This window comes from Callithrix jacchus, chromosome 14 (genome assembly GCF_049354715.1).
Source record: "Callithrix jacchus isolate 240 chromosome 14, calJac240_pri, whole genome shotgun sequence".
Classification (NCBI taxonomy): domain Eukaryota; kingdom Metazoa; phylum Chordata; class Mammalia; order Primates; family Cebidae; genus Callithrix; species Callithrix jacchus.
In genome coordinates, this window is record NC_133515.1 from 19,758,459 (window position 1) to 19,785,305 (window position 26,847).

General features: G+C 44.0%; 1 protein-coding gene across 2 annotated transcripts in view; it reads right to left on the reverse strand.

Annotated features, from left to right (window-relative positions):
- The window catches only part of SH3RF3 (SH3 domain containing ring finger 3), a 365,288-nt gene that overhangs the window by 130,340 nt on the left and 208,101 nt on the right, over nt 1-26,847 (reverse strand). For both annotated transcript variants that reach the window (XM_054244686.2, XM_008980250.6), the window contains exon 2: nt 23,855-24,130. In XM_054244686.2, coding sequence (XP_054100661.1) covers nt 23,855-24,130 — 276 coding nt within the window. The remainder of the gene's footprint in view (nt 1-23,854; nt 24,131-26,847) is intronic.

Sequence of the window (26,847 nt, forward strand, 5' to 3'; positions counted from 1 at the left end):
CCTCAAGGAGGGAGACAACAGCTGCCACAAGTGTCAAGAGGGACGAAGGGCTGGGCACGGTGGCTCAAGCCTGTAATCTCAGCACTGAGGCAAGTGAATCACCTGAGATCAGGAGTTAGAGACCAGCCTATATGATGAAACCTCATCTCTATTAAAAATACAAAAATTAGCCAGGCATTGTGCTATGTGCCTGTAGTCCTAGCTACTTGGGAGGCTGAGGCAGGAGAATCACTTGACCCAGGAGGCAGAGGCTGCAGGGAACTGAGGTTGCACCATTGTACTTCAGCTGGGGTGACAGAGTGAGAGTCCTTCTCAAAAACAAAAACAAGGTGGGGACAGAGCAACTACAGCAATGACCTGGGCAAAACAGATGTCACCCAATGGGGCCTTTGGCAAACTTCTGTTCCCTCCTCCAGAATCATCCTTCCTTCGGCAGCCAGATGCATCATGGAACACCCCAAAACCTGTCTGCCTAAACATCCCCCCATTATTTGTTCTCTGGTAGACTAGCTGGCCCATGTGTGACTTTAACAGGCTAAGGAAGAGACGGCCAAGAATGGCCTCATGGAGAAGCCCCTGTCAGAGCTGAGCACGCCACCTGCCTTTCCAAGGAGACTCTGATGCTGTAACGCAAAGGAGCAATTGGGGACTTGCAGGCCTCTTTTGGGGTCGAAGGGAGAGATGTTTTAGGCTGGTGAGGTCCATGAAATCATCAGAGAAACTGCTTCACCAGGAGCTGAGGGGCCACATGGTTTGGTGTCCATCTGAGGTAAGGCAGCATTGATCTAACAGAGCTGGACAGCCCATCTGGGATCACACGTAGGGGGAAGCGGGGCTGGCTCTGTGCTGGGAAGCTCCTCCCATACCTCTTCCAAACTGCCCTCTCCCAGAAGAACAAGGAGAGCGTGGGGGCCACCAGAGGCAATCACACCCTTTGCTTTCCCCGTCCTCTCTCTCAAACCCCCAGCTTCAAAAACACCCAAACCAAAAAGATTTATGACTTTACAATGCCACTTTTTCCAACTGACATTATAGGCCAGAAAATGTAAAAAGCATTCTGAAAGCGTCCTATCACTTCACACGGCCCCAAAGTCAGCCTCAGGTCTGAGGGCATTTAGCAGTGTCCCTCCAGCAAAGCTCAGCCGTGAGTGTGGGGGGCTTTTCTAATCACCAGGAGGGCACTAGAGTGGCTTGGGGAAGGTGCCCACAGAATGTCCCAGAACTCTGTGCCTGACCTGCCTCTCCAGCTCACCACCATTAGAGGCCCAAGCCATGATGGGCCCAGCTCAGATCAGCCTAAGGGCCTAAGGCTTCCTGATCACACAAAGGGAAAGGTAACCAAAGGCTTCCCACACGTCAGAGCTGTCAAATGGCAAAATATCATGAGACAGAAATTTAATTTTATAAAAATTAAAAACTAAAAAGAAAATACTGGATTAGCCTGACCAACATGGAGAAACCCCATCTCTACTAAAAATACAAAATTGGCTGGGCTTGGTGGTGCATGCCTGTAATCCCAGCTACTCGGGAGGCTGAGGCAGGAGAATTGCTTGAACATTAGAGGTGGAGGTTGCAGTGAGCCGAGATCACACCATTGCACTCCAGCCTGGGCAACAAGAGCGAAACTCCATCTCAAAAAAATAAAATAAAATAATCAGATTTATTTCCTTCCTTCCTTCCTTCCTTCCTTCCTTCCTTCCTTCCTTCCTTCCTTCCTTCCTTCCTCCCTCCCTCCCTCCCTCCCTCCCTCCCTTTCTCTCTCTCTTTTGTTTTGTTTTGTTTTTTTTTGAGACGGAGTTTCGCTGTTGTTACCCAGACTGGAGCGCAATGGCACAATCTCGGCTCACCACAACCTCCGCCTTCTGGGTTCAAGCAATTCTCCTATCTCAGCCTCCTGAGTAGCTGGGACTACAGGCACGCGCCACCATGCCCAGCTAATTTTTGTATTTTTAGTAGAGACGGGGTTTCACCATGTTGACCAGGATGGTCTCGATCTCTTGACCTCGTGATCCACCCGCCTTGGCCTCCCAAAGTGCTGGGATTACAGGCGTGAGCCACCGCGCCCAGCCCTCTCTCTCTTTCTTTTGAAAATACCGTGATATCCACACTGATATCTAACACTGGTTTAGAAATTAGAGTCAAATAAATAGAAAAATAAGACAAGAAGTATAAATATTAGAAAGAAGGGTAGATAATTGTCTACCCAGAAAGATATAGAAGCAAGTGAATATTAGAATAAATAAGAATTGGAGAATGGCTGCCAATTTTAGGATAAATACATAAAAATCATTGGCTTTCTCATATACCAGCAATAATCAGTTAGAAAATGAGACTAAAATTGGCTAATCATTATCTCTAATTCACGACATACGCCAAAATTCATTCCATAAGGATTGAATTTGAATGTCCAAGAAGAAAGTATGAATGGATGTTTAATCTTGAACTGGGGAAGGTATTTCAAGGTATGATAACAACGATTTGGCTGCAGCAAAACTAAATTCTCTATGTTAAAAATAGCGAAGCAAAACAAAAAGGCAAACAAACTAGAAAAATACTTGCAGAATACATGAGAGAAAAGGCTTAATGTCTTTACTGTATAAAGACTTAAAATAACAGTGAAAAGACAGACAAATACCTTAAGAGAAAAATAGGCCAAGGCCAAAAATCAGGGAACTCATGAAAGAAGAAAAGCAAATTTCCATTAAACATATTTTTAAATGGCATACCTGGCTAATAATCAAAGAAATCCAGTTTTAAACAGGAAGATTCCCCTTTTCTTCCTTCTGCCTGTCAAATTAGCCATGAGAACTGTAAAACCAACTCACAGTGCTGGCCAGTACAAACACAACAGGACTTTCCCATTTTTGGTGGGGATACAAATGTAGGGCAGGCAGTTTGGTGATTCCTATCAAACATCAAAGCCTTGGAAGCCTGTGCACCCTCTGAGCTAACAATGCCATATTTAGAAACTCCATTCTAAGAAAAATCAAGAGTGCAGGGAGATTTGTCACTGAAGACATTCATTACAGTGTTTGTTATACTAGAGAAAAACTAGAGACAAATGCAAAGCAAAAGGGGACTGGTCAAATAAGGTATGGTATTGTGCACTCAGTGAAATACACTCAGTCATTAAAAATGATATAGGAGAGAAATAAAGGAAATTAAGAGAGAAATGTTAATATTTAATTCAAAAAACAAGCCAGGCACAGTGGCTCACGTCTGTAATCCCAGCACTTTGGGAAGCTGAGGTGGGTGGATCACCTGAGGTCAGGAGTTCAAGACCAGCCTGGCCAACATGGTAAAACCCCTTTCTACTGAAAATACAAAAATTAGCCAGGCATGGTGTTGTGTGCCTGTAGTCCCAGCTACTCAGGGGGCTGAAACAGGAGAACTGCTTGAACCCAGGAGGCAGAGGTTGCAGTGAGCTGAGATTGTGCCACTGCACTCTATCCTGGGTGACAAGAGCGAGACTCCATCACACACACACACACACACACACTTCAAAAAACAGGCCAGGCACAGTGACTCACATCTATAATCCCAGTACTTTGGTAGGCCAAGTTAGGCAGATCACTTGAGGCCAGGAGTTTGAGACCAGTCTGGCCCACATGGCAAAACCCTGTCTCTACTTAAAAAAAAAAAAGATTAGCAGGGCATGGTGGCACATGCCTGTAATCCCAGCTGCTTGGGAGGCTGAGGCACAAGAATTGCTTGAATCCAGGAGGTGAAGGTTGCAGTAAACCAAGATCATGCCACTCCACTCCAGCCTGGGCAATACAGCCAGACTCTATCTAAATAAATGAAATAAAATACAATAAAATAAATTCAAAAAACAAATCCCAGTCCTGATCTCTTGTCTTTCAGTTTACCCTCCACAAAGCAATCATTAGTAAGTTTCTTTTTGTTTGTTTATTTGTTTCTGAGACGAGGTCTTGCTCTGTTGCCCAGGCTGGAGTGCAGTGGCATGATCACGGCTCGCTGCAGCTTTGACCTTCCAGGGTCAAGTGATCCTCCCCCCACCTCAGCTTCCTGAGTAGATGGGACCACAGGCATGTGCCACCACACACAGCTAATTTTGTTCATTATTATTTGTAGAGACAAGGTCTCACTATGCTGCCCAGGCTGGTCTCAAACTCCTGGGCTCAAGTGATCCTCCCACCTCAGCTTCCCAAAGTGCTGGAATTACAGCTGTGAGCACCATGCCCAGCCAAGAAGTTTCTTACACAGCCTTCTAGAAGTACAGAGATATTCTCCTAAGTATGTATATATACATGCATACATGTACATATACACACATACATACATACCTTTTAAAAAGATAGAAACGGAGTGGACTCACCACACTTCTCTGTATCTTGCTGTTTTCCACTTAACTTAGTGTAAAGGACATTTAGTGACAATACATGTAGATCTCCCTCACTAACTACACAGTGACCTTCCTTTATATGAATGTACTGTTACTTAGTTAGTGAACTTGAGTTATTTGCATGGTGTCTGTAAAGTGGAATGTCATAACTAATTTTACTATTTTTTGTTTAAAATTTTTAAATAAATAAATAAATATCTAGAAAAAGTTTGAGGTATAACTTTTTTTTCCTCCTATTTTTTTCTTCTCTCCTATTTTTCAAATAATCTCAGTGAATACCAAGTATTTAATAGTTTCATAATAGAATTATCTTATAAACCAGAAAACAAATTCAGGAAGAAAGCAAGAAGCATGCAAGTTTCTTATGCTTCTGAGTGACATGTATATTTCCACTCTGAAATTTTTTTTACATGTTGAAAAACCAAATATCAAAAATTTACCTTTCTTTTGTAAAGAAAGCTGATTTGCAGGTAATACAACAGTGAAAGGGACAGATACCTGCAGTGGCAGGATCAGCGTTCACAAGTACAGTCAACAGTCGGGGCCGTGGATACACACACATGGTAAATTTCTACATTTAAGCTAAAAATGTAAATAACACAAATGTTCCTTGATGAGTTGAATAAAATAAAACAGTGCCTGGGGCTTTTGGTTAAATACAGCCGCCACAGTAACTGGCATTAGAAGGTGGTTACTAAAGGTATGTTAACACACACACCATTCAATCAAGACAGCCAACAGCGGGATGTCCAGCTTCCAGTCTAGAATGTAAGAAGCTGAAAGTCACCACTCCATCTTAACAATGAGTAAAGAAGCGGAAAAAACTGAAAAAAAAAACAACTCCTCTTCTTAGATCTGTAAGAGACCTGAGGTCACAGGGCAAACTGCTGCCCCCCAAACTGAAGAGATCAACAAGGAAATATCAGAAATCCCCGAGCAGCAGCCTCTGTGGGAAGCAGTGCTGGGCTAGGAGAGCCTAAATTGTAGCTGATGCTTGCTGGAGGTTCAGTTTGGACAGCCTGAGAGGTAAGAACTGCAGAGGCCCAGTCACTGGGGGGCCCCACACCTTTGTGAATTGTGCCTCAAGGAGCTCCCTATCTTCACAGTGAGTATCAGAGAAAAATCCACTCATGCTTCTGGCAGGTGGAGGGGAAGAGGAACCACTGTGAAACATGCCAGAGCATTCTGTGCTTAATAAGACCCACATACAGGAGAAACTAGTTATCCACAGCCTCACCCACTGGGGTTTTTTTGTTTGTGTGTGTGTGTGTGTGTGTGTGTGTGTCTTTTTTTGAGACGGAGTTTCACGATCCTTCTGCCTCAGCCTCCTAAGTAGCTAGGATTACAGGTGTGTGCCACCATAACCAGTTAATTTTTGTATTTTTAGTAGAGACAAGATTTCACCATGTTTGCCAGGCTGGTCTCAAACTCCTGACCTCAAGTGATCTGCCTGCCTTCACCTCCCAAAGTGCTGAGATTACAGATGAGATTACCACATCTGTTCCTCTTTGGGGTTTTATCAGAGTTTTACCTACTTGGGGCAAGGGAAATACCCAACTTCAGCCCACTGTAGCCATCCTGTCTCACCTGCAGAGAAGTGGGGGAAACTGAAAAGCACTGGGGAAGTTCACATGCCAGGGGCACAGGTTCGCTGAAAGACGAAGACCTGATCCCTGGACTATAGCACACTCATGACCCCGTGGCCCCCACAGCACCAAAGGCCTATTTACAGCAGTTCTTTATACCCAGTCCAACATGTCTGGTATCAAGAAAATATCACAGTTTGAAGAGACTTATCAAGCAACAGAACCAGATTGAGATGTGGCAACTGATGTTAGATTTATAAGACCCGGGATACAAAACAACTATGATTCATATACAAAGGGCTTTAATGTATGAACTAGACAGCATATAAGAACAGACGGGCAATGTAAGCAAAGAGAAAGGACCAGAAAGGAAATGCTAGCAATCAAACACTGTACCAGAAATGAAGAATTGCCTTTGATGTGCTTATCAGGAGACTGGACACAGCTGAAGAAAGACTCGCTGAGCTTGAGGATATCTCAGCAGAAACCTCCACCAAAGAAAAGCAAACAGAAAAAAGAAATTAGAACAAAAATCCATAATGGAATAACCAAGAATTGTAGGGCAACTTCAAAGCAAGAACTGGAACTGTGGGACAATTATATATATGCAATGGTAACACTAGAAGGAAAAGAAAGAAAGAAAAGAACAGAGGAATATTGGAAACAATAATGACTGAGAATTTCTCCAAATTAATGCCAGACACCAAACTACAGATCCAGGAAGCTGAGAGAACAACAAGCAGGATAGTTGCCAGAAAAATGACACCTAGTTATAGCACTTTCAAACCACATAAAATAAAAGATAAAGAAAAAATCCTGAAAGAAGTCAGAGGGAAAAAAACACGTTATCTATAAAGGAACAAAAAAAAAAAAAAAGAATTACATCTGAATTTTCAAAAGAAAATGAAAGCAAGAGAGTGGAGTGAAATATTTAAGGTGTTGACAGAAAAAAACCTACCAACCTAGAATTCCATACTCTGTGAAATTATCCTTCAAAAGTGAAGAATAAATAAAGATTTCTCAAGCAAACAAGAATTGAGTGAATTGGTTGCCAGTAAACATGCCTTGCAAGAAATGTTTTTAAAAAGTTCTTTGGAGAGAAGGAAAATATAGGTCAGAAATTCAGATCTACTGAAAGAAAGGAAAAGCATCAGAGAAGGAACGGCAGTACACTTAACACTTTTATTTTTGCTATTCTTAATTGATTTAAGAAATAATTGTTTAAAATAATGTATTTGATCATTTTATGCTTATGTCCGTGTGTTTGTTTACATACACTTATAATACTCATGTCAAAGAGAAATAAATAATACAAGAAACAGGAGGGAGAAATAAATATTTTGTTATTACAAGTACTCATACTGCTTGCAAAGCAGCATAGTGTTATTTGAAAGTGGGCCTGAAATCATTGTAAATAAATATTGCAGACTCCAATGCAACCATTTAAAAAAGTAAAAGCAGAGATTCAACTGATATGCTAAGAAAGGAGAGAAAATAGGAAATAAAAAATGCTCAATAAAAACTGCAAATGACAGAAAAACAGTAGAAGACAGGAAAAGTAACAAAGAACAAGGACAACAAATATAATAAAATAGTGACAAATACGGTAGAATTTAACCTGACTCTATCACACATCACTTTGAAAATTAATGGTATAAATATACAAATTAAAAGATTGTGAGTTGTTAAGACAACACACAACTAGTGGGTTTACAAGAAACTCACTTTAAATATACACACACAAGTAGATGAACAGCACATGAATGAAGAAAGAGATACCTTGATAACACTAATAAAAAGATATCCATGTTAATTTCAGACAAAACAGACTTCAAGTACGAAAAGTTATCAGAATAAATAGGGGCATTGCCTAATGACAACTGGATCAATTCTCCAACAAGACATAATAATCCTTAACACTACTTGCACCTAATAACAGTGTCAAAATACGTGATGCAAACACTGACAGGAGAAGATGAATCCAATATTATAGCTGGAGACTTTAACACCCCTGAATCAAAAATGGACAGAGACAGCAGGCAGAAAATCAGTAAGAATATAACTGAACTTAATAGCACTTAATGGCACCATCATTCTACTGGACACAATTGGCATCCATAGAATATTTCATCAAACAACAGCAGATCATGCATTCTTCTCAAGCCCACAGGGAACATTCACCAAGATAGACCATATTCTGGTCTGCAAAACACAACTTAACAAATTAAAAATCATACAGTGTCTACTCTCAGACTACAATGGCATTAAATTAGACATCCATAATAGAAAGACAGCTGGAAATCCCAAAATACTTGGAGATTTAACAGCATACTTCCAAATAACACTTGGGGCTCAGAAAAACCTCTCGAGATAAATTTAAAAAATATATTTAACTAAATAAAAATGAAGATGTAATTTACCAACATTTGTGAGCTGCACTAAAAGCAGTGCTTAGAGGGAAATTTACAGGACTGAACGTATAGATTAGAAAAGAAGGAAGATCTAAAATAAATAATCCAACTTTCCACTTTAGGACACTAGGGAAAAAAGAGAAAATTAAATGCAAAGGATAAACAAAATAAAAGAAATAAAAGAAGAAGTTAGTGAAATTGAAAACAGAAGATCAACAGAGAAAAATCAATAAAACAAAAAAGTTTTCTTTAAAAAGATCAATAAAAATCATGCTTCTAGCTGGCAAACTCAGAAAAACAGAGGACACAAATTACTAACATCAGGATGTTAAAAAATAATGAAGGAAAATTATGAATGATGCAATGCTCACAAATTTGATAGCCCAGATGAAATGGAACAATTCCTTGAAAGACACAGTCTGCTAAAACTTATACAAGAAAAAACAGATAATTCAATAGGCTTTTATCTACTAAAGAAACTGAGTAACACATTGGGATGCTGAGGTGGGTGAATCATTTGAGGTCAGGAGTTGGAGATCAGCCTGACCAACATAGTGAAATCCCACCTCTACTAAAAATACAAAAAAAAAAAAAAAATTATCCAGGCATAGTGGCACATGCCTTTAGTCCCAGCTACTCAGGAGGCTGAGGGAGGATAATTGCTTGAACCAGGGAGGTGGAGGTTGCAGTGAGATGAGATCACAATACTGCACTCCAGACTGGGCAACAGTGAGACTCCATTAAAAAAAAAAAAAGGAACAATAAATAACTAATAAACTTTCAAAACACAAAGCACTAGGCCCAGGTAGGTTCACTAGTGAATTCTACCAAACATATAAAGGAAGAAATTATACTAACTCTCTACAATGTCTTTCACTTCTGACATTACCCTAATATCAAAGCAGAGAAAGCCATTGCGAGAAAAGAAAATTACAGATCTATATATCTCATGAACATAGATGCAAATATCCTCAACAAAATATTAGAAAATTTAATTCAACAAGGTATAAAAAGAATTATATACCACAGCAAAGTGGGATTTATACCATGTATGCAAGGCTGGCTCAACATTTAAAAATCAATGAATATAATCTAGCATATCCACAGGCTAAAGAAGAAAAATCCCATGCTTATATCAATAAATGAAAAAAAAAGCTTTTAATAAAATCCAATACCCATTCATGACAAAAACTCTCAGTAAACTAGAAATAGACGGGAACTTCTTCAACTTGATAAAGAATATTTACAAATAACCTAGAGTTCACATCATCCTTTATGGTGAGAAACTTTAAATTTTCCCACCTAGATCAGGGACAAAGCAAGAATGTACTCTCCACCCCTGCTTTTTAACATCATACAAAAAATACTTGATAATACAATAAGATAAGAAAGGGAAATAAAAAGTGTACAGATTGGGAAGAAATAAAACTCTCTGTTTACAGATGACATGATTATTTAGAAAATCTGAAAGAACCAACTGAAGAACTTCTAGAACTAATACTTGCTTATAGCAAGGTTGCAGGATGCAAGATTAATATACAAAAATCAATTGCTTTCCTATATACAGGTTGAGTATAATTTATTTGAAATGCTTGAGACCAAAAGTATTTTGGACTTCAGATGTTTTCAAATTTTGGAATATCTGCATGTATATAATGAGATATCTTGGGGATGGAACCCAAGTCTAAATATAAAATTCATTTGTGTTTTATATATACCTTATACACATAACATGAAGGTAATTTTATACAACATTTTAATAATTTTGTGCATGAAACAAAGTGTACATCGAGCCTACAGAAAGCAAAGCGTGTCACCCACGTAGACAAGCTGTAGTTGTTTGGCATCAGCCTCACTCCTGACTCTGGATTTATATGCTACCAATAAGCAATCATTTTCTTACAATTATTCACACCTAAGTACTTAGCAGTAAAAAAATGACATGTTATTAATACAGTGAAAAAAGTACATGTTCAGAGTAACTGAGCATCACAGTAGCCTCTCCAGAATACCTGTATCATCTGTTAAACAACAGAAATGGAAACAGTGGCAGGCTTTCAGTTTCCACCATGCTGCTGTGCTTTGATTAAAAGGTAACTGTCTCTCTGTTTTTTTTTTTGGTGAGAAGAAGCATCAGAAGTGGTTAGGGACCAGTAAGTGGGTCCTCCCTCTGTGGATGAGGAGACATTCTGCTTCATGGCTTTTAAAAATATTTTTTCCAGAGTCATCTGCCCATCAACAATGCTCATAGAAGTCTCTCTTTGCATGTGGAGAAACTGCCATTGGCATGTGCAGCCTACACATGTGCCATTTTATGATCCTTTATGATTGTGCTTACATGGGGGAATCTGGGCATGTGCGGGAAAATAAATATCACAGGCAAAGGTGTCCAAGAGGGTCCTTTTACCCTTGGGGAAGAAACTGTGCGTTGTGTACTTCATTTTACATAAGGTCAGATGTGGAATGTTCCATTTGCAGCATCATGTTGGTGCTCAAAAAATTTTGAATTTTGGAGCATTCTGGATTTCAAATTTCCAGATTAGTGATGCTCAACCAGTACCAGGAATGGACAAATGAAATTTAAAAGTTAAATCATGATACCATTTACATTAGGTATAAATGTAAATGGTATCATGAAATACTTAGGTATAAATGACATACTTAGGTATGAATGTAACAAAATATGTCTAAGATCTATATAGGTTAAACTAAAAATCTCAGATGAAAGAAATCAAAGGAGAACTAAACAAATAGATATTTCATGTTCATGGATAGAAAGACTCAATATTGTCAAGATATCAGTTATTTTTCAACTTAGTGTATAGATTTAACACTCAGTCCAAATAATCCAGATAACGACATATTACTCAATCATAAAAAAGGAAATGAACTATTAAGCTATAAAATGACATGGAAGGATCTTAAATGCAAATTGCTAAGTAAAGGAAACCATTAATGAACTATTAAGCTATAAAATGACATGGAAGGATCTTAAATGCAAATTGCTAAGTAAAGGAAACCATTATGAAAAGGCTACATATTGTATGATTTCAACTGTATGACATTCTAGGAAAGAAAATATACAGTTTATATAGAGAGGCAAGAGACCCAGAAAAGCCAACAAATATTGAAGAAAAACAAGGACCAACACTACGTGACTTCAAGGCTGAAAATAAAGCTACAGTAATGAAGACAGTCTGTTATTGCCAATACAATAGACAACCAGATCAATGGAATGGAAGAGAGCCCAGAAATAGACCCACATAAATACAGTCAGCTGATCTTTGACAATAAAACAAAGACAACACAATGGAGAAAATATAGTTTTAAAAATAAACAGTGGAAGGAAAACTAGACATCCACATGTAAAAATGAATCTAAAAATAAACATTCAGCCCCTCACAAAAATGAACTCAAAACAGATCACAGACCTAAATGGAAAATATAAAATTACAAAACTCCTAGAAGATAATGTAGGAGAAAATCTAGATGACCTTGGGTTTGGCAATGACTTTTTGGATTTATCACCAAAAGTATGATCCACAAAAGAAGGAATTGATAAGCTAGACTTCATTAAAATTAATAATTTGCACTCTGCCAAAGACACTTTCAAGATAATGAAAAGACAAGCTACAGACTGGGAGAAAATATTATCAAAAGACAACTATGATAAAGGACTCTCATCCAAATTATACAAAGAACTCTTAAAACTCAACAATAAGAAAACAGTCTGTTTTCCTAGCTGGGCTTGGGATTGGCCTGGGGCCAAGTTGTGGGGAAAAACAAAAGAAAGAAAACAGTCTGATTGAACAGCAAGTCAAAGCCTTTCACCAAAGAAGACACCTCATCAAAGATGATATACAGGGAGTAAATAGGAATATGGAAATATGCTCACAGGATTTGTCATCAGGGAAATGCAAATTAAAACAACAATGTGATATCACTACACAGAGTTAGCAATTCTAATCAGTTAGCAATTCTAATCAATTGCTGATGAGGATGTGGAGCAACAGGAATGCTCAATCACACCTCACAGAAACGCAAATTGGCACAGCCACTTTGGAACACAGTTTGCAAGTTTCTCACAAAAGTAGGCATGCTTTTACCATGCAAACCAGTAATCACACTCCTTGGTATTTATCCAAAGGAGCTGAAAATATTGTATCCACACAAAAACCTGCATACAGATGTTTAGAGTGACTATATTTGTAATTACCCAAACATGGAAGTAACCAAGATGTCATTTAGTAGGTGAATGAATAAACAAACTGTGGTATATCCAGATAATGACATATTACTCAATGATAAAAAGGGAAATGAGCTATTAAGCTATAAAAAGACATGGAAGTATCTTAAATGCAAATTGCTAAGTAAAGGAAACCATTATGAAAAGGAATAGAAACCACTATGAACAGACCAATAACAAGGTCTGAAGTCGAGGCAGCAATTAAGAGCCTACCACACAAAAAAAGCCCAGGTCCAGATGGGTTCACAGCCGAATTCTACCAGACACACAAAGAGGAGCTGGTACCATTCCTTCTGAAACTATTCCAAATAATCCAAAAAGAGGGAATCCTTCCCAAATCATTTTATGAGACCAATATCATCCTGTTACCAAAACCTGGCAGAGACCCAACAAGAAAAGAAAACTTCAGGCCAATATCCATGATGAACATAGATGCAAAAATCTTCAATAAAATACTGGCAAGCCGATTTCAACAGCACATCAAAAAACTTATCCATCATGATCAAGTAGGATTCATCCCAGGGATGCAAGGTTGGTTCAACATACTCAAGTCTATAAACATAATTCACCACATAAACAGAACCAAAAACAAAAACCACATGATTATCTCAATTGACGCAGAGAAGGCATTTGACAAAATTCAACAGCCCTTTATGCTAAAAACCCTCAATAAACTCGGTATCGATGGAACGTATTTCAAAATAATAAAAGCTATTTATGACAAACCAACAGCCAATATCATACTGAATGGGTAAAAACTGGAAGCATTCCCTTTGAAATCTGGCACTAGACAAGGATGCCCTCTTTCACCACTCCTATTCAATATAGTACTGGAAGTTCTAGCCATAGCAATCAGGCAAGAAAAAGAAATAAAGGGTATTCAAATAGGAAAGGTGGAAGCCAAATTGCCTTTATTTGCAGACGACATGATAGTATACCTAGAAGACCCCATCGCCTCAGCCCCAAAACTCCTGAAACTGATAAGCAACTTCAGCAAAGTCTCAGGATATAAAATCAATGTGCAAAAATCACAAGCATTCGTCTACACCAATAACAGACTTAAAGAAAGCCAAATCAAGAACGAACTGCCATTCACAATTGCTACAAAAAGAATAAAATGCCTAGGAATACAACTCACAAGGAACGTAAGGGACCTCTTCAAGGAGAACTACAAACCTACAAAACTACAAATTGCTAAGTAAAGGAAACCATTATGTATGATTTCAACTGTATGACATTCTGGGAAAGAAAATCTATGAAGACAGTACAAAGGTTAGTGGCTGCCAGGAGTGGTGGGGGAGAGAGGGATGAATAGGCAGATCAGAGGATTTTCAGGGCAGTGAAATTACTTTGTAGGGTTCTTTAATGGCAGATACATGACATTGTGCATTTGTCCAAATCAGTAGACTCTGCATCAAGAGTGACTATGGGTTTAGAGTGATAATGATGTGTCAGTATAGGCTCATTGATTGTAACAAGTGCACCCCACATGTTGATAATGGGGAGGCTGTGCATGTGGGGGCAGGAGTTTATGGGAAATCTCTCTATCTTCTCCTCAATTTTGCTGTGAACCTAAAACTGCTCTAAAAAATACAAAGTCTATTTTTTAAAATCCTAAAATAGCACATAGACCAATGAAACTGAGCAAACTACAGTGCCCTATAACAACATAGGTGTAGCTCACAAATATAAAACTGAGAGAAAACAAAGCTGGACACAAAAATAAATCCTGCATGATCCCTTGATCTGAAGTTCACAAGCAAACACAACTCATCTGTAGTGTTAGTAGACATGCAGGGAGGGCAGGCTGGTAACCGTCAGAGGCACAGGAGCCCCAGTGTGCATCATGTCATCACTGGGTAGTAACATATTCTGTTTGTGATAATCATCAAGATGCATAATTATGATTAGTGAACTTTCTGGTATATTATATAATTATTAAATATATATCATATATAACATAATAAAAAAGATTTTTTTTAAAAGGCAACAGTCTATCTGGTATGGACAAGCAGCAGCACACCTTGAATGTTGCATTCAGTGCTAGCATGTCTCTACAGGACATCTGTGCTGCAGAAGCGGACCATCGCGGGAATAGTCGGAACCAAGTCATGGCAAGCCAGGGAAGGAGGTGGGTTGGCTCAGCTGGGAAATGAGAGCACTGTGGGGGCCATAATCACTGTCTTTAAACTCTGGCATCATGACCATGCTGAAGAACCAGGCTTATTTTCAGTCACCCAGGAGGGTGGGATCTGCACCAAGATCAGCATAGTACTGTGACGTGGGCAGGCTCCACGTGAGGCAGGGCTGTCCAAAGATGGGTGCATCTCACAGGCCAGGAGTTGGCCAGCACTGCTAGTGTTCAGCAGGGTCAAGTTGCTCCTCATCACGCCACCAGTATATTCGAGCATCTCCTAAGTGTCAAGCCCCGGGAAGGGTCTTTGGCTAAGGAAGAAACTATCCTCTCCCAAGGAGGAGGAGGGGACCTGCTGGTAAAGAGAAGGTCAGCATCTGGAACTGTGAAAGCTCATGAAAACCCCACCATGCTGCAACATGTGGGGTCTAAAACAAGCATGTTGAGTGTTGTGCTACTGTGAGATTAGTGAATGAGCAGTGGACCCTGCCACAGCTCCATCTGGCTAGAGTGGCAAATCCAACACAGACCTAGCTGCAGTGTGGGGGCACCTGGTGGCAGGTGTCTGTTCTGGCTCAAATATCAATGGGGTAATTTCTGGTTTCTGTGGCTTTCTGGGACCTCAGGAGGGTGGTGGGACCAGAATGCTCCTATTTAGTTGGCAGTCATTTTGGTGTAGAGGCTGGGCTGGGAGCATACTGGGGTACAGGGAGTCAGCCACTCACTACACCTAAAAATCCATAATTAACTCTAAGAATGTCAAGGAAGAGTCCCCAGCTCTGCTTCTAACCCAAACTCCCACAATAATTACAATCCCCAAAGAGGAATGTTTGCATGCTGGGCAATGAAAACATTCACTGTAGCATGTTAGGGCTACTAGCACAAATCTGGTATGTTCTGGAAACAATAATGGTTCTCCACCCCCAATGCAGGACCAGGGAAACAATGGCAACTTTTTGTGGCTAGATTATAACAGGTCTCTGATTTGTCGTCATGTTACAAAAACCCGGAGACATTGCTTTCAGGACAAAAAAGAAGGAAATACCTACTTTGCATACTCGTTAGTACAAGGAGAAATACCCCTCCTCAAAACACCAAATGGGCTTTGTATATGAAGATGGCAAGACTGATCTGCATGGGCTGGACCTGAATGTTAAGTCGCTGCTTCACAGAGGAGGGCGTCCCCAGGCTCTCCACTAACTTCCTCCTAACAGATGTACACTCAATGCTGGAGACTCCCAATGGTGGAAGAGGAAAGCCACGCTGAAGTACCCCTGGCCCTGATAGTGCTGTGCTTTATGTCACAGGTCAGGAACATTTTCTAGAAAGAGCCGGATAGTAACTATTTCAGAATTTATAGGTCAATTACTCAACCCCCCACTATAGCATGACAGCACATACGTGAATTATGGCTGTGTACCAATAAAGCTTTATTTACAAAAACAGGTGGCAAGCAGGATTTGGTCACCAACCCTTGCCTGATATAGATGAGAAACGAAAGCAAAGCAGAAACCACAGGCATCACCAAGAGTCAGATGAGGCAAACAATATAGCAGCATTCAAGAATTTTATGAATGAGCTTGTTTCCCTGACATCATTTCTCTTTCAGATACAAAGCTCAGTTTCATTTATAGGTTTCATGTCAAGTGTTCATTACTCACTGTGAGCGTGTAGACTTCCATATGCTGTTTTCCCTATTCCCTGGTATTTCCAAGTTTGAAAATACACCAAATGCCGTTGCCATATGGTAGTGGCTCTCCTTTGTATTCAGGTGGTCTCAGCATGGTCCTAAATGATTGTTAAGTCTGAGCTATAAACATAAAGTGGTTATTAAAAAAACTACATCACCTTTCTTCCTAAGGCTTGGTGGATAATACATTTGCAAAGGATTCAGGTGACACGGTAGCACCTATCATCTACAAAGGGTCTTTAAACTGCGTTTTAAACTAATTTACCTGCCTCTTCCAAAGTCTGTGTGTTCACTTCCACCTGGGGAGAAGGAAAGCTGCAGACACAGATGGGCCTCTGTGAAGAACAGAGGCCGCAGGCAGGGCACCGACGCTTGCCCTCCCTGTCCCTCGAGATGCCACTGGAGGTGGCTGGCGGAGCACACTGCCCTTTGACATCAGTTTAAAGGCACATCTTGGCAAATGTTGCAGCTCACACATCAGGCATTTGGGAGCTCAGCATGAAATGGCACAGTCAATGAAAACCTTGGAGAGTTCCTTCAGCAGCTCTGGATAAATCCACATCCAGCGCCTAAGATTTCCCTCTCCTAAGCAAGCCATGTGGAAAAATCACACATAAAATGCCAGAAGCAGTCCCTGCATGGCCATGAGTGGCCCACAGCCCTGCTCTCTTGGAGGTCACCTGAACGCCCCTACTTCTCCCGGCTCCTCTGTAGTCGAGTGATTTCCTAGAAGCAATAACAAGCTGGAGCCCAGAGAAAGCCCCTGGCCCTGCCGGGTCCCCCTCAGCCTCTGGGCCTGCGGGGGCATGGGCTGCCTGCTCCACAAGGCCATTCCACAGCAGTGACCCAGCCTGATACAGGCAGTGTCCATTGGCAGCATGCAGGCCAGCCACACACAGAGGGCCCAACCCACTCCGTGTCTCAGGGAAAAGGGAAAATTAAAAAAGGAAAAGCTTGGAAACTCCCTCAGCCTTTTGGTGCAGAAAGGACCCAAAACTGTGCCTCTGACAGCTGACTGCTATCTATGGTGAGGTTCCTATTTAACTGTTAGCTGCTATCAGCCCCACACCTAACAGGCTGGCCCTGAATCCTTGTCCTGCTGTTGCTGAGGCTTCAGGGGGCTCTGACTTTCCAGAGCACCCGGGGGCTTCCCCTGGTGTTCCCATTGTATCACATATCTGAACTCCAGAGGGAGGCAGAGGCAGACCCCTTAGGGAGTCTCAGGGCTGAGGGGAATCTATGGCCACAGGTAAAAGAGGAGAGGTCAGAGGTCACACCCTCTCACTGCCGGCAGCCCCCACTGCACACGGACACATGCATGCACACACAGGCAGGAGAGACTCTCTCGTCTTTTCCCCACATCTGTGGGTTTTGAGTGCCTAAGGGCAGTGCCCTCCTCACTGTCTCTGGCATTGGGTACACAGTCCAAAGTTGATAAACATCTGAAGAGTGAAGGAATGGACCAACGAGCCTGGGTGAGGAGACAGGGGCACTCCCTCCAGCAGGCCTGCCAGCCCTGGCCAGGCGACACAGGGCACCCGCTCAACCATTGTTTCCCTCCACGTCTCTGCAGGTGCCCCCTACCGCCCTGTGTTGGGATCAGGCAGTGGAGGGGTCTCAACCCACCCTCAGGCAGATGGTGTCACATGACTGTGAACACCTACTTCTCAGGAAAAGGGGTATGGAGAGGGAGGCTGGTTGTGGAGTGCTCCCTCCCACGGGGGGAGAGGGTAGCCCCCACCTCCAGCAGAGATTTGCTGAGGATGAGGACTGAGCTTTAAATGGGTGGGGGTACCGCAAATGGGGGAGGCAGTTACATAGGCACAGGGAGGCTATGGGTTCGGCTGCAGGGAGAAGCCACCAGGAGGTTGGTGCAGCTGTGCAGGGAATGAGTGGGCGGCCGGCAGTGGATCAAACCCTTGAGGGAGCAAGGACTGGGTCAGGTGGGGTCTCATGGGCAGCACTGACTTTGACCATTGAGGGCTCTGAGCAGAGGCTCCATGTGGCACAGGTTTGAGAGGTGGGGCAGGCACCCAGTGGAGAGCAGGTGGGGCACCTGCAGTGACCAGAGCCAGGATGGTTCCCAGGAGCCAGGCATGTCTGTAGGGAGAGGAGTTCACATTTGGTGTAGGTTCTGATCATTTCTGGTAAAGCTTCAGAAGCAGCTCAAGCTTTGCCAGCAAATCAAAACTGTTATCTGTGCCGTTTCTCCAATCCCCCTTTGCTGTCAGAAGGGTCTGGGCAAGGGTGGTCTACAATGGCTGCCAGGCTGCTCTGCTCCCCTCTGCCCTGTGCCCTGCGAGGTGAGCCTCCTTCATGGTAGGCCCCGTTCTGTACAGAGGTGGCTGCAGGTGTGCTGAGCCTGGGAGGAGAAATCCATGAAGCAAGGAGCCAAAAAGAAAAACTAGCTCCCTGAGTTTCTTGGATAACTTCATGGTAAAGTAGCCCAATCGGGGTGCCCAGGAAGGGAGAGAATGATGACGTGGACCCCCTAGATCTGCATGAGCTTATCTCACATTGGTTCATGTATATGATACGGAGAGAGGTAAAGCTAAAGTTTCCTCATCTTCTGAGCCCCCAAAGCAAACTCAATTCTCAGTCAGGAAGAAGCAGAGATGACACTGCACATTTAGAAGCTTGCCCATTGGCTGGCTCTACTGGTAAGGGGACCTTGGCCTCAACACAAGGGGCTGAGCACTGCTACCCTGAGGCAATCCTCTCTGAGATCTAGCCACCAGTAAAAACATAGCAGACCAATCCTGCAAGTTCGCATTCTCCAGTCCGGCTTTAGGAGGGAGGCTTACTTTCCTGTGAGTACTCTGGGCTAACATAAAAAGTGATATAGAGGGAAGAGCAACTTTTCCTGAGACAGGAAGAAAGGAGAGGACAGACAGCAAATATTTATTGGAATGCCTATTTTGAGCTTGGGTTTTAAAATGCCTTTGCTCATGTAATCCTAATATCAACTCCATTTATAGTTTAAAAAAGCAACTCAAAGACTAAGTAAATGCTCCAGAGTTGCCATACATTATTAAAGAAAGTGCCATGACTTGAATCTGTGTCTACCTCATGCTAGAGTCTAAACTCTAAGTTTGATTTTTATCCATCTGTGTCTGTCTCTGGGATTAGAAGAGCAGAGTTTGGAATTAATGCTGGGTTAAGTCACAAAGGTAAGAACTCCCATGCTTTTGAGAAATGATTAAACATTCAGGAGCATAAGAAGGTCACACAAAGGGTCTTACAGTCTGACTAGATCAGGACAAATTGGGGGTGGGTGGGGGTGGGATGAGGGTTAGGACAGTGCAGTGGTTGCAGCCATCAAGCCCTGTGGCTCCTTCAAGTGGCACCCCTGGTGGGGATTAGGGTTGACGTGGCAAGTCTGGGGGCCCCACTGCAGTCAGGTGCAAAAGTGATTCCATGATTGGTGGACACTCTCTGAGAAAACCCTGTGGCCTTTGAGGATTCCTGAGCATCCCAGCTGGAACTCATCAAGGGCAGATCAGGCCCTGCACAGCAAATGCAGCTGCCAGGTAATGAGATGACCACGTTCTCATGAACTGAAAGTTACAGAATAGAGGCTCGGTAAACCCTTGCCAAATCTTGTAGGTGAACTAAGTAAGATAATTATAGAGTGAGTGGCTCAAAGAATGGAGTAGTTCACATTCCCCTCCTGTGCTCCAAGCCCTAGGCTCAGCAATTTATTTATATAGCGTGGTCCTCGGCAGCTCCCAGAGTGCACACTGGCATTCTGACTGGGAAGATGAAGTGCTCCTGGCACAGCAAGGTTATGTGTCACCCTAAGTCACACAGTTGGTGTGGGGCCCTCACTGCAAGGCCCCACCAAGGCCAGCCTCTCCCAGGTGACTGGCCCAGCACATATGGAGGCTCCTCAGAAACCAGCTGGCAGAGTCCGGCCCCCAGTTCTTCTTGCCTATTGTCTTTTTATTTGCAAATGCTAAGTTTTCTGGAGTGGGACTAATAAGAAGTAATAAAATATCATTTTTCTGGCTGTGTGCAATGGCTCACGCCCATAATCCCAGCACTTTGGGAGGCTGAGGTGGGCAGATCATGAGGTCAGGAGACAGAGACCACCCTGGCCAACATGGTGAAATTCTATCTCTACCAAAAATACAAAAATTAGTGGGTCATGGTGGTAGGTGTCTGTAGTCCTACCTGCTCAGGAGGCTGAAGCAGGAGAATCGCTTGAACCCAGAAGGCAGAGGTTGCAGTGAGCCGAGATTGCACCACTGCACTCCAGCCTGGCAACAGAGTGAGACTCTGTCTCAAAAAAAAAAAAAAAAAAATCATTTTTCTTCAAGTTGCTTTACAAAAACTGATTATTCATTTTCTTCTGAAATAAAGCAAAGACTAGATTTTATAAGGACTTTAATTAATTCCGCTTTAACAGGACTATTCAAAAGATAAAAATCTTGCTTTGATCCACCAGCTTTAAGCTCCAATAGTCTGCCACAGTGATGCCGTGTAAAGGGGGGTTACAATAGCTTTCAGAGACCCTTCTTTCCTCGCTGTCTCTGGGATGGAACATATTCAAAGAATAAAAACGTTCCCCAGGGGGAGACCATGAACCGGCACCTCTGCTGCAGCACAGGAACTATTTGGTTCCTGGAGGTCTGATTCACATGGAGGTTGTCAGAGCCAGTGTGTGTGTCTCGGCTGCATGCCAGGCACAGGGGAAGTGGGGTGGGTCAGACCCACCAGGGAAGAAAACAGGAACTAAGCAGAGAGTCACATGGAGTTGCCCATGTCTCTTGGGGCCTTTATTTTCAGACACTGTGGAGTGAGAGATGCAACAGGACAGGTAGCAGAGGTAGCTGTTCCCTGCCCGGCCTCATCCGTGGGGGTCACAGGGTGAAAGTGGGCACACGGGCATGGCAAGAAGGTAGTGTCACAGCACAAGTCCCTCTAGGGATCACACCCAGGGGACTCTAATTCTCCACATTAACTCACAGGATTCAAGTAAAGAAAGTCCTTGAACAAAGAATCTGTGATATGACACTTCCCCCTGGCCTCCTATGGGAGCCGTCACAGATTCTGAAATGGCATGCTGGGCCTCCCTCGGCTGGCGCCTCTGCCCTCAATTCAACCCGGAGATCACCTTCCAGAGAGCCTGGGCAACCATGCCCACCTTGATGGTGACACTGCCCACTCAGGAACAAACAGATCCCTGCTCGGCTACCCCACCCCACACGGCAACCACAGAATAAGTCTAAGCCTGATGGCTCTAATTTCACTGTTTCCTGTTAAACATGGAACATGGAATTCCATCACCGACTACTCGGGAACCTTCATTAAATGCCCAGTCTGCCCCAGGTGATCTGATGCAGCTCATAAGCCTCTGGCCTGTCTTCTGCACACTTCTCCACTGGCCTGTCTCCCACACCTGACTCTGGGCTCCAGATAGGCAGCAGGCCTGACTGCGTCCATGGACACAGCATAGTACCTGATGCAGAGTCAGGGCCCAGCATGTTTCTGGCAATAAATAGGCAGGTGCCCTTTGTCCTCTTGTCCAGTGGGCTCTAGCCTTCACTGCACATCCTGGGCAGAGGCCCATGGAATGCAGCAGGTTATATGGTGATGGCAGGAAATGCTCTGCAGATGGAGTCTGCCAAGCCTGGAGGGGCCTGGAGCCATTATGGGATCTATCTCCTTAGCAAGGCCCCCCGACCAGACCCTGAGAGTTAGTTCAGAGGTCCCTGCTCTTGGTCATGAGTGACCACCTGGGGCACCAGTGACCCCAGGTCTTCTCTTGGGCAGGGCGGAGGGGACGATCCACTGAGCAGAGAAACAAGGTGGGGTTCTGTGTGTCTGACAAACAGCCCCAGGAAGCTGCTACTCTCACCCTCCAACTGAGCAGGGAGGGAGGGAGGCCCCAGTGCAGCTTCCTGGGAAGCTGTGCAGCCAGATGACAATAGGAATTAGCATCAGAACACCTTGATAAAAGGAAGGGAGAAGGAGTTGAATCCCTGAATGAAAAATAGATTATTCACTGTCAGGCTGAACAATAGAACAAGACATAAATAGCAGCCGTGCACAGGACATGCCACTTTTGCTCAAAAATGGTGTGCTTGGTTCTCCTGCCACCCTCCAGAGAGCATAGTGCCACCACCGAGCTCTGCACCTGGCAGACAGCGGGGGCAGCAGTGGCCTCTCAGAAGCAGGACGGACATGGGATTTAGAGGCAGAGATCTGAGTTAGAATTCTAGTTCTACAACTGTGTGTGTGTGTGTGTGTGTGTGTGTGTGTGTGTGTGTGAGGGAGAGGGAGAGGGAGAGGGAGAGGGAGAGGGAGAGGGAGAGGGAGAGGGAGAGGGAGAGGGAGAGAAACACTGACATAGAGAGACACGGGAAAGACAGAGTGAGTGAGGAGAGAGCAAACAATGACTTCTTGGCATCTAAAATACCATAAGGCCAACATAAGGGAAGAACTCCCTGTACAGGGAGGTAGAAGAATGTGAGTGTTAACATCAGAGATCTGCATTAGGATTCCGGCTCTGTTATTTACATCTGGGTGTGGTGGGGAGCAGGTGTAGGAGGGGCAAGGGATGGAGAAGACACAGGAGACAGGAGATAAAGATGGAAAGGAAGAGGTAGGGGAGGGAGGAAGGACCCAGGAACCAGCCTGGATAAGTTACAAAGCCTCTCAGAGCTTTGGTTCACACATGGAGAAAACAAGGTTCCAACTATTTCCCCTGGAACCTGGGACAGCTGTAAAGACCAAGTGTGAGTTTGTTGGCTGAGCACTTGGTGCAGAAAATTATTCAACAGGAACTGCCAGGACAGCCAGAACCAGTCGCTTCTGTACTTCACCCAGCCCTCCTGCTTAATTTCACCTGTCAGTGCTATTTCGTTTGCTCCCAGGTGTTTGCTCATGGGGCTTTCTGTGCACCTGGTCCGCTCTGCCTCAGGTGCCCTAGAGGACAGGGTTGCGAAATACGGAACATGGGATTCCATGCACGGATGTGAGGCCCCAGCTATCACCTCCCTGTGAGCTGACCAGGGTCTCTGTAGCAGTTTCCCCTGATGAACTCCTCTTACAGGACCCCAGGAGTCCTGGAAAAGCACCATTCTGCTGCACCTAAGTCAGTGTTTAGAATCATGACTTGGGTTAACTTAGCGTTCTGGTGCTGATGGAGGCTCGTATTATCTCATGCTCCTATGTAGCTGTGGGATGGAGCTGTGCGTCAGGCTGGTGCCTTCCATTGCCTTCAACCAAAAAAACCACCATCCCATTCTTGAAGGCATAGGGAGGGAGGCTGGGTCATTTGTCTAGGGTTCTGAGAGGAGCCAGGATTCAGACTCTGAGGAAAGACACTGGCTGGCTGCAGGTCTATGGCTGGGAAGATCCCTGGGTGGCACAGAGGCTGCATGAGCTGGTGGGACCCACCCTGGGGCTCAACTTACCTTGGTGAAGGTCAGACAGTCCTTGTCTTGGTCTTTATCTTTCATCTCAAAGTCATAAAGTGCTTTTCCCTGGGGCGGGGCATGTGGCAAGGGCTGGACACACTGGATGTAGCTGGCTGGGAGGAAGCCCTGTGTGCCATGCAGCTCACCATGGTACCAATGCTCATCCACCTTGCGCCGCAAGACAATGATGTCCCCCTTGTTGAACTTGAGGTCTCCAGGTTCCTTGCCCTCATAGCTGTACAGGGCCTTGCCATAGGGAAGCAGGCAGGGATTCTGCAAGCAAGAAACAGCACATGATCACCGAGAATACCCCTTCCCAATGCCCCAGGTGGATCTGGGGGGCAGCCCAGGGCTTCCCAGGGGCTTTCTGTGTCCTGAGGGTGCATACAGAGTGCCCCGAGGGTGGAAAATATTGTAATGAAACAGCCTGTCACAGAAACACGGACATTCTGAGGCCCCACCAAGACAAGAGGGTCCCCATCATAGCCATTCCTCCTAAACAGGACACTGTCCGGGGCCTTCCACACAGACCACCTCAATCTGTGCAAAATGGACTCTGAAGTAGGTGCTAGCTTATCTTCATTTACAGATGGAGACACTGAGGCACAGAGAAAGAAGGCGACTTTCCCAACGCCTACACCTAGGAGCAGTAGGTGAAATATGAACCCAGGGGGTCTGGGCTAAAAATTTCTTACCCAATACTCTGTGCAAAATCATATTCCATTGGTTCCTATTTCTCAGGGATTTTAGTCTAAGAAGCTGCCAGATTTCTAGCAAGTATCCAACATTTTTTTTTTTTCCTCATCTACTGACTAGTCACAGCAACTCGGTGCATGCTCCAGGGGTTGAAGCTGAACAGCAGGTGTGCATGGCATTCCTTGTTAAGTGTCCCACTCAGCAGACTCAGGGCCAGTGGCATGCACACATGAGGACCATGAGAGACAGCCTGTGTGGACAACAGAGGCTGTGCCCAGGCACCAGGGGTTCTAACAAGCAGTCCCCAGCCATCACAGACCCCCGACCACGACACACAGCTTTCTGCTACATGTACATGTAGCGGTCTGTTGCAGAAGTACAATTTCAAGGGCATAAGACAGTATCCTTCTAACATTAGCGATGTTCTAGTATCCATCAGAGGTTAACCAACCTGTCTGCACCTGTTCTGCCATCCTCAGTATCAAATTGTGACTAGCTCTGAAACCCAAACAAGATTCTAGGCTTCTTCTCCTTGTCAGCAATAAGAAGCCTATTAAAGAGTTCCAAAACTTGATGTGATGTCTTCGTCCACTTCCTGGGCTTCCCTAACTGGCCCTGTCTCATCAAAACCATCTGGCCACACTGGCCTCTCTCCCTTTTCTTTATGGGTGGCCAGTACCCACTCAACTGTGGGAGCTTTGCCAGAGGTCAATCCTGTGCCGGAGGAAAACCAAAGGAAAGCCTCGCATTGTCCTGGTATCAATACCCAACGATTTTCCTACCAGAAGCCGCATTTTCTCACCAGGGCTGCGGACGCCAAGGAGTTCTTCAGTATTCGAATCAATCAATAGAAACACAAAAGCCTGAAGCAGGAGTACATCGAAAAACTCTTTGTAGAGGACTTAATAGCATGTTGGCAACTCAATCATTCTACATTTATGTTTCAGCAACGTCAAAGACAGCAGTTAAGAGAGAGCCTGCTGGCAAATTGACAAACAGCCACCACTAACCAATTAAACAGTAACACCAGAGGATTTTTCATTGCAGAACTCGAAGAGAAAAAAAATCCGTTTGCTTCCAATAATACTCATTCTGGATAGCTTTGTAGTGCAAGTACAATAGAGTGTAATGAGCCCCAATTTTAGAGAGCGGAGGCAAGGGGTAATTTGCAAGACAAGCACTGTGATCAGAAAAAATTGGAAGGGGCAGTTGGCTGCAGGCCATCAGAATAATTCCACTGCCACACAGAGGCCACTCAGCCCCCAGCCAGGGAATCTCAATTTGGGACAATTTTGCCTTAAGATATTTTTTGGCTATCACAACCGGAAGGTGGGGTGCTACCGACATCTAACAAGTAAAGGCCAGGGACACTGCCAAACACCCTGCAATGCCTAGACAGTCCCTGTCACGAAGAATGACTCGGCCCAGAGCATCACCAAGTTAAGAAACCCTGGCCCAGCCTGTCTGGTTAAATTTACAAAAAGACAGAGTAAGCTTCCTTGTTCTAATAGAACTTAGACTACGAATACTTTAAAAGTTAAATATAACATTTATTTTCATGATGGGAGTAATTTCACTATTGGCTACATGGAGACACTTGGATATCCATCAAGGAAAGTGGTTTTAAAGGGATGGTAAGAAAAGAACATGCTATGAAGTTGAAAAACGGCTCAACAAGATGCACACAAAAAATCTTTACTTTGTCAGGGAATGACTCCATTTCCTGTCATTCCTAAATCACAAGGGTGAGGCTTAAAAGCAGCGTTATAGGAGCTACAGACTTGGTGGCTGTCTGGCGACTTTTGCTACCATTGGTAACCACGGTGGGCGGGAAGGGCCAGCTGTGCACCTGCCTCCATGCTGCACTCCCTTCTGTGGCTGGCTCATGCTATCTGAGCACACACACCTCCCCGCAGTCCCCCTGGGAGAAGGGAACACTGTGTTCCCTCGCTGGGCTCCCCACCATCAGCGTTGACATAAAGGCCTAGACTGGTTGACATAAAGGCCACCTGAAGACACCACTTACACCCACGTTGTGTAATTGCGGCCCCTACTTATGTAGTGTGGCAGGGAAAGCTGGGGTGTCGGGCCAGAGAGACTGAGGCATCTCCCACCAGGCAGCCTGGGGCTCTAGGCCACCACCAAGGACAAAGGCGCTCTTCAAGGCACACACTCCTGAGTCGCGGGGGGATTCTGCCTTTCATGAATTCTCCAGAGGGACTATGGCCTCACTGGCATTAGCTCTGTGGCCTGTAGGCCTCCCTCCCCTTCACTGTCGTAGACCCCAGCTTGAC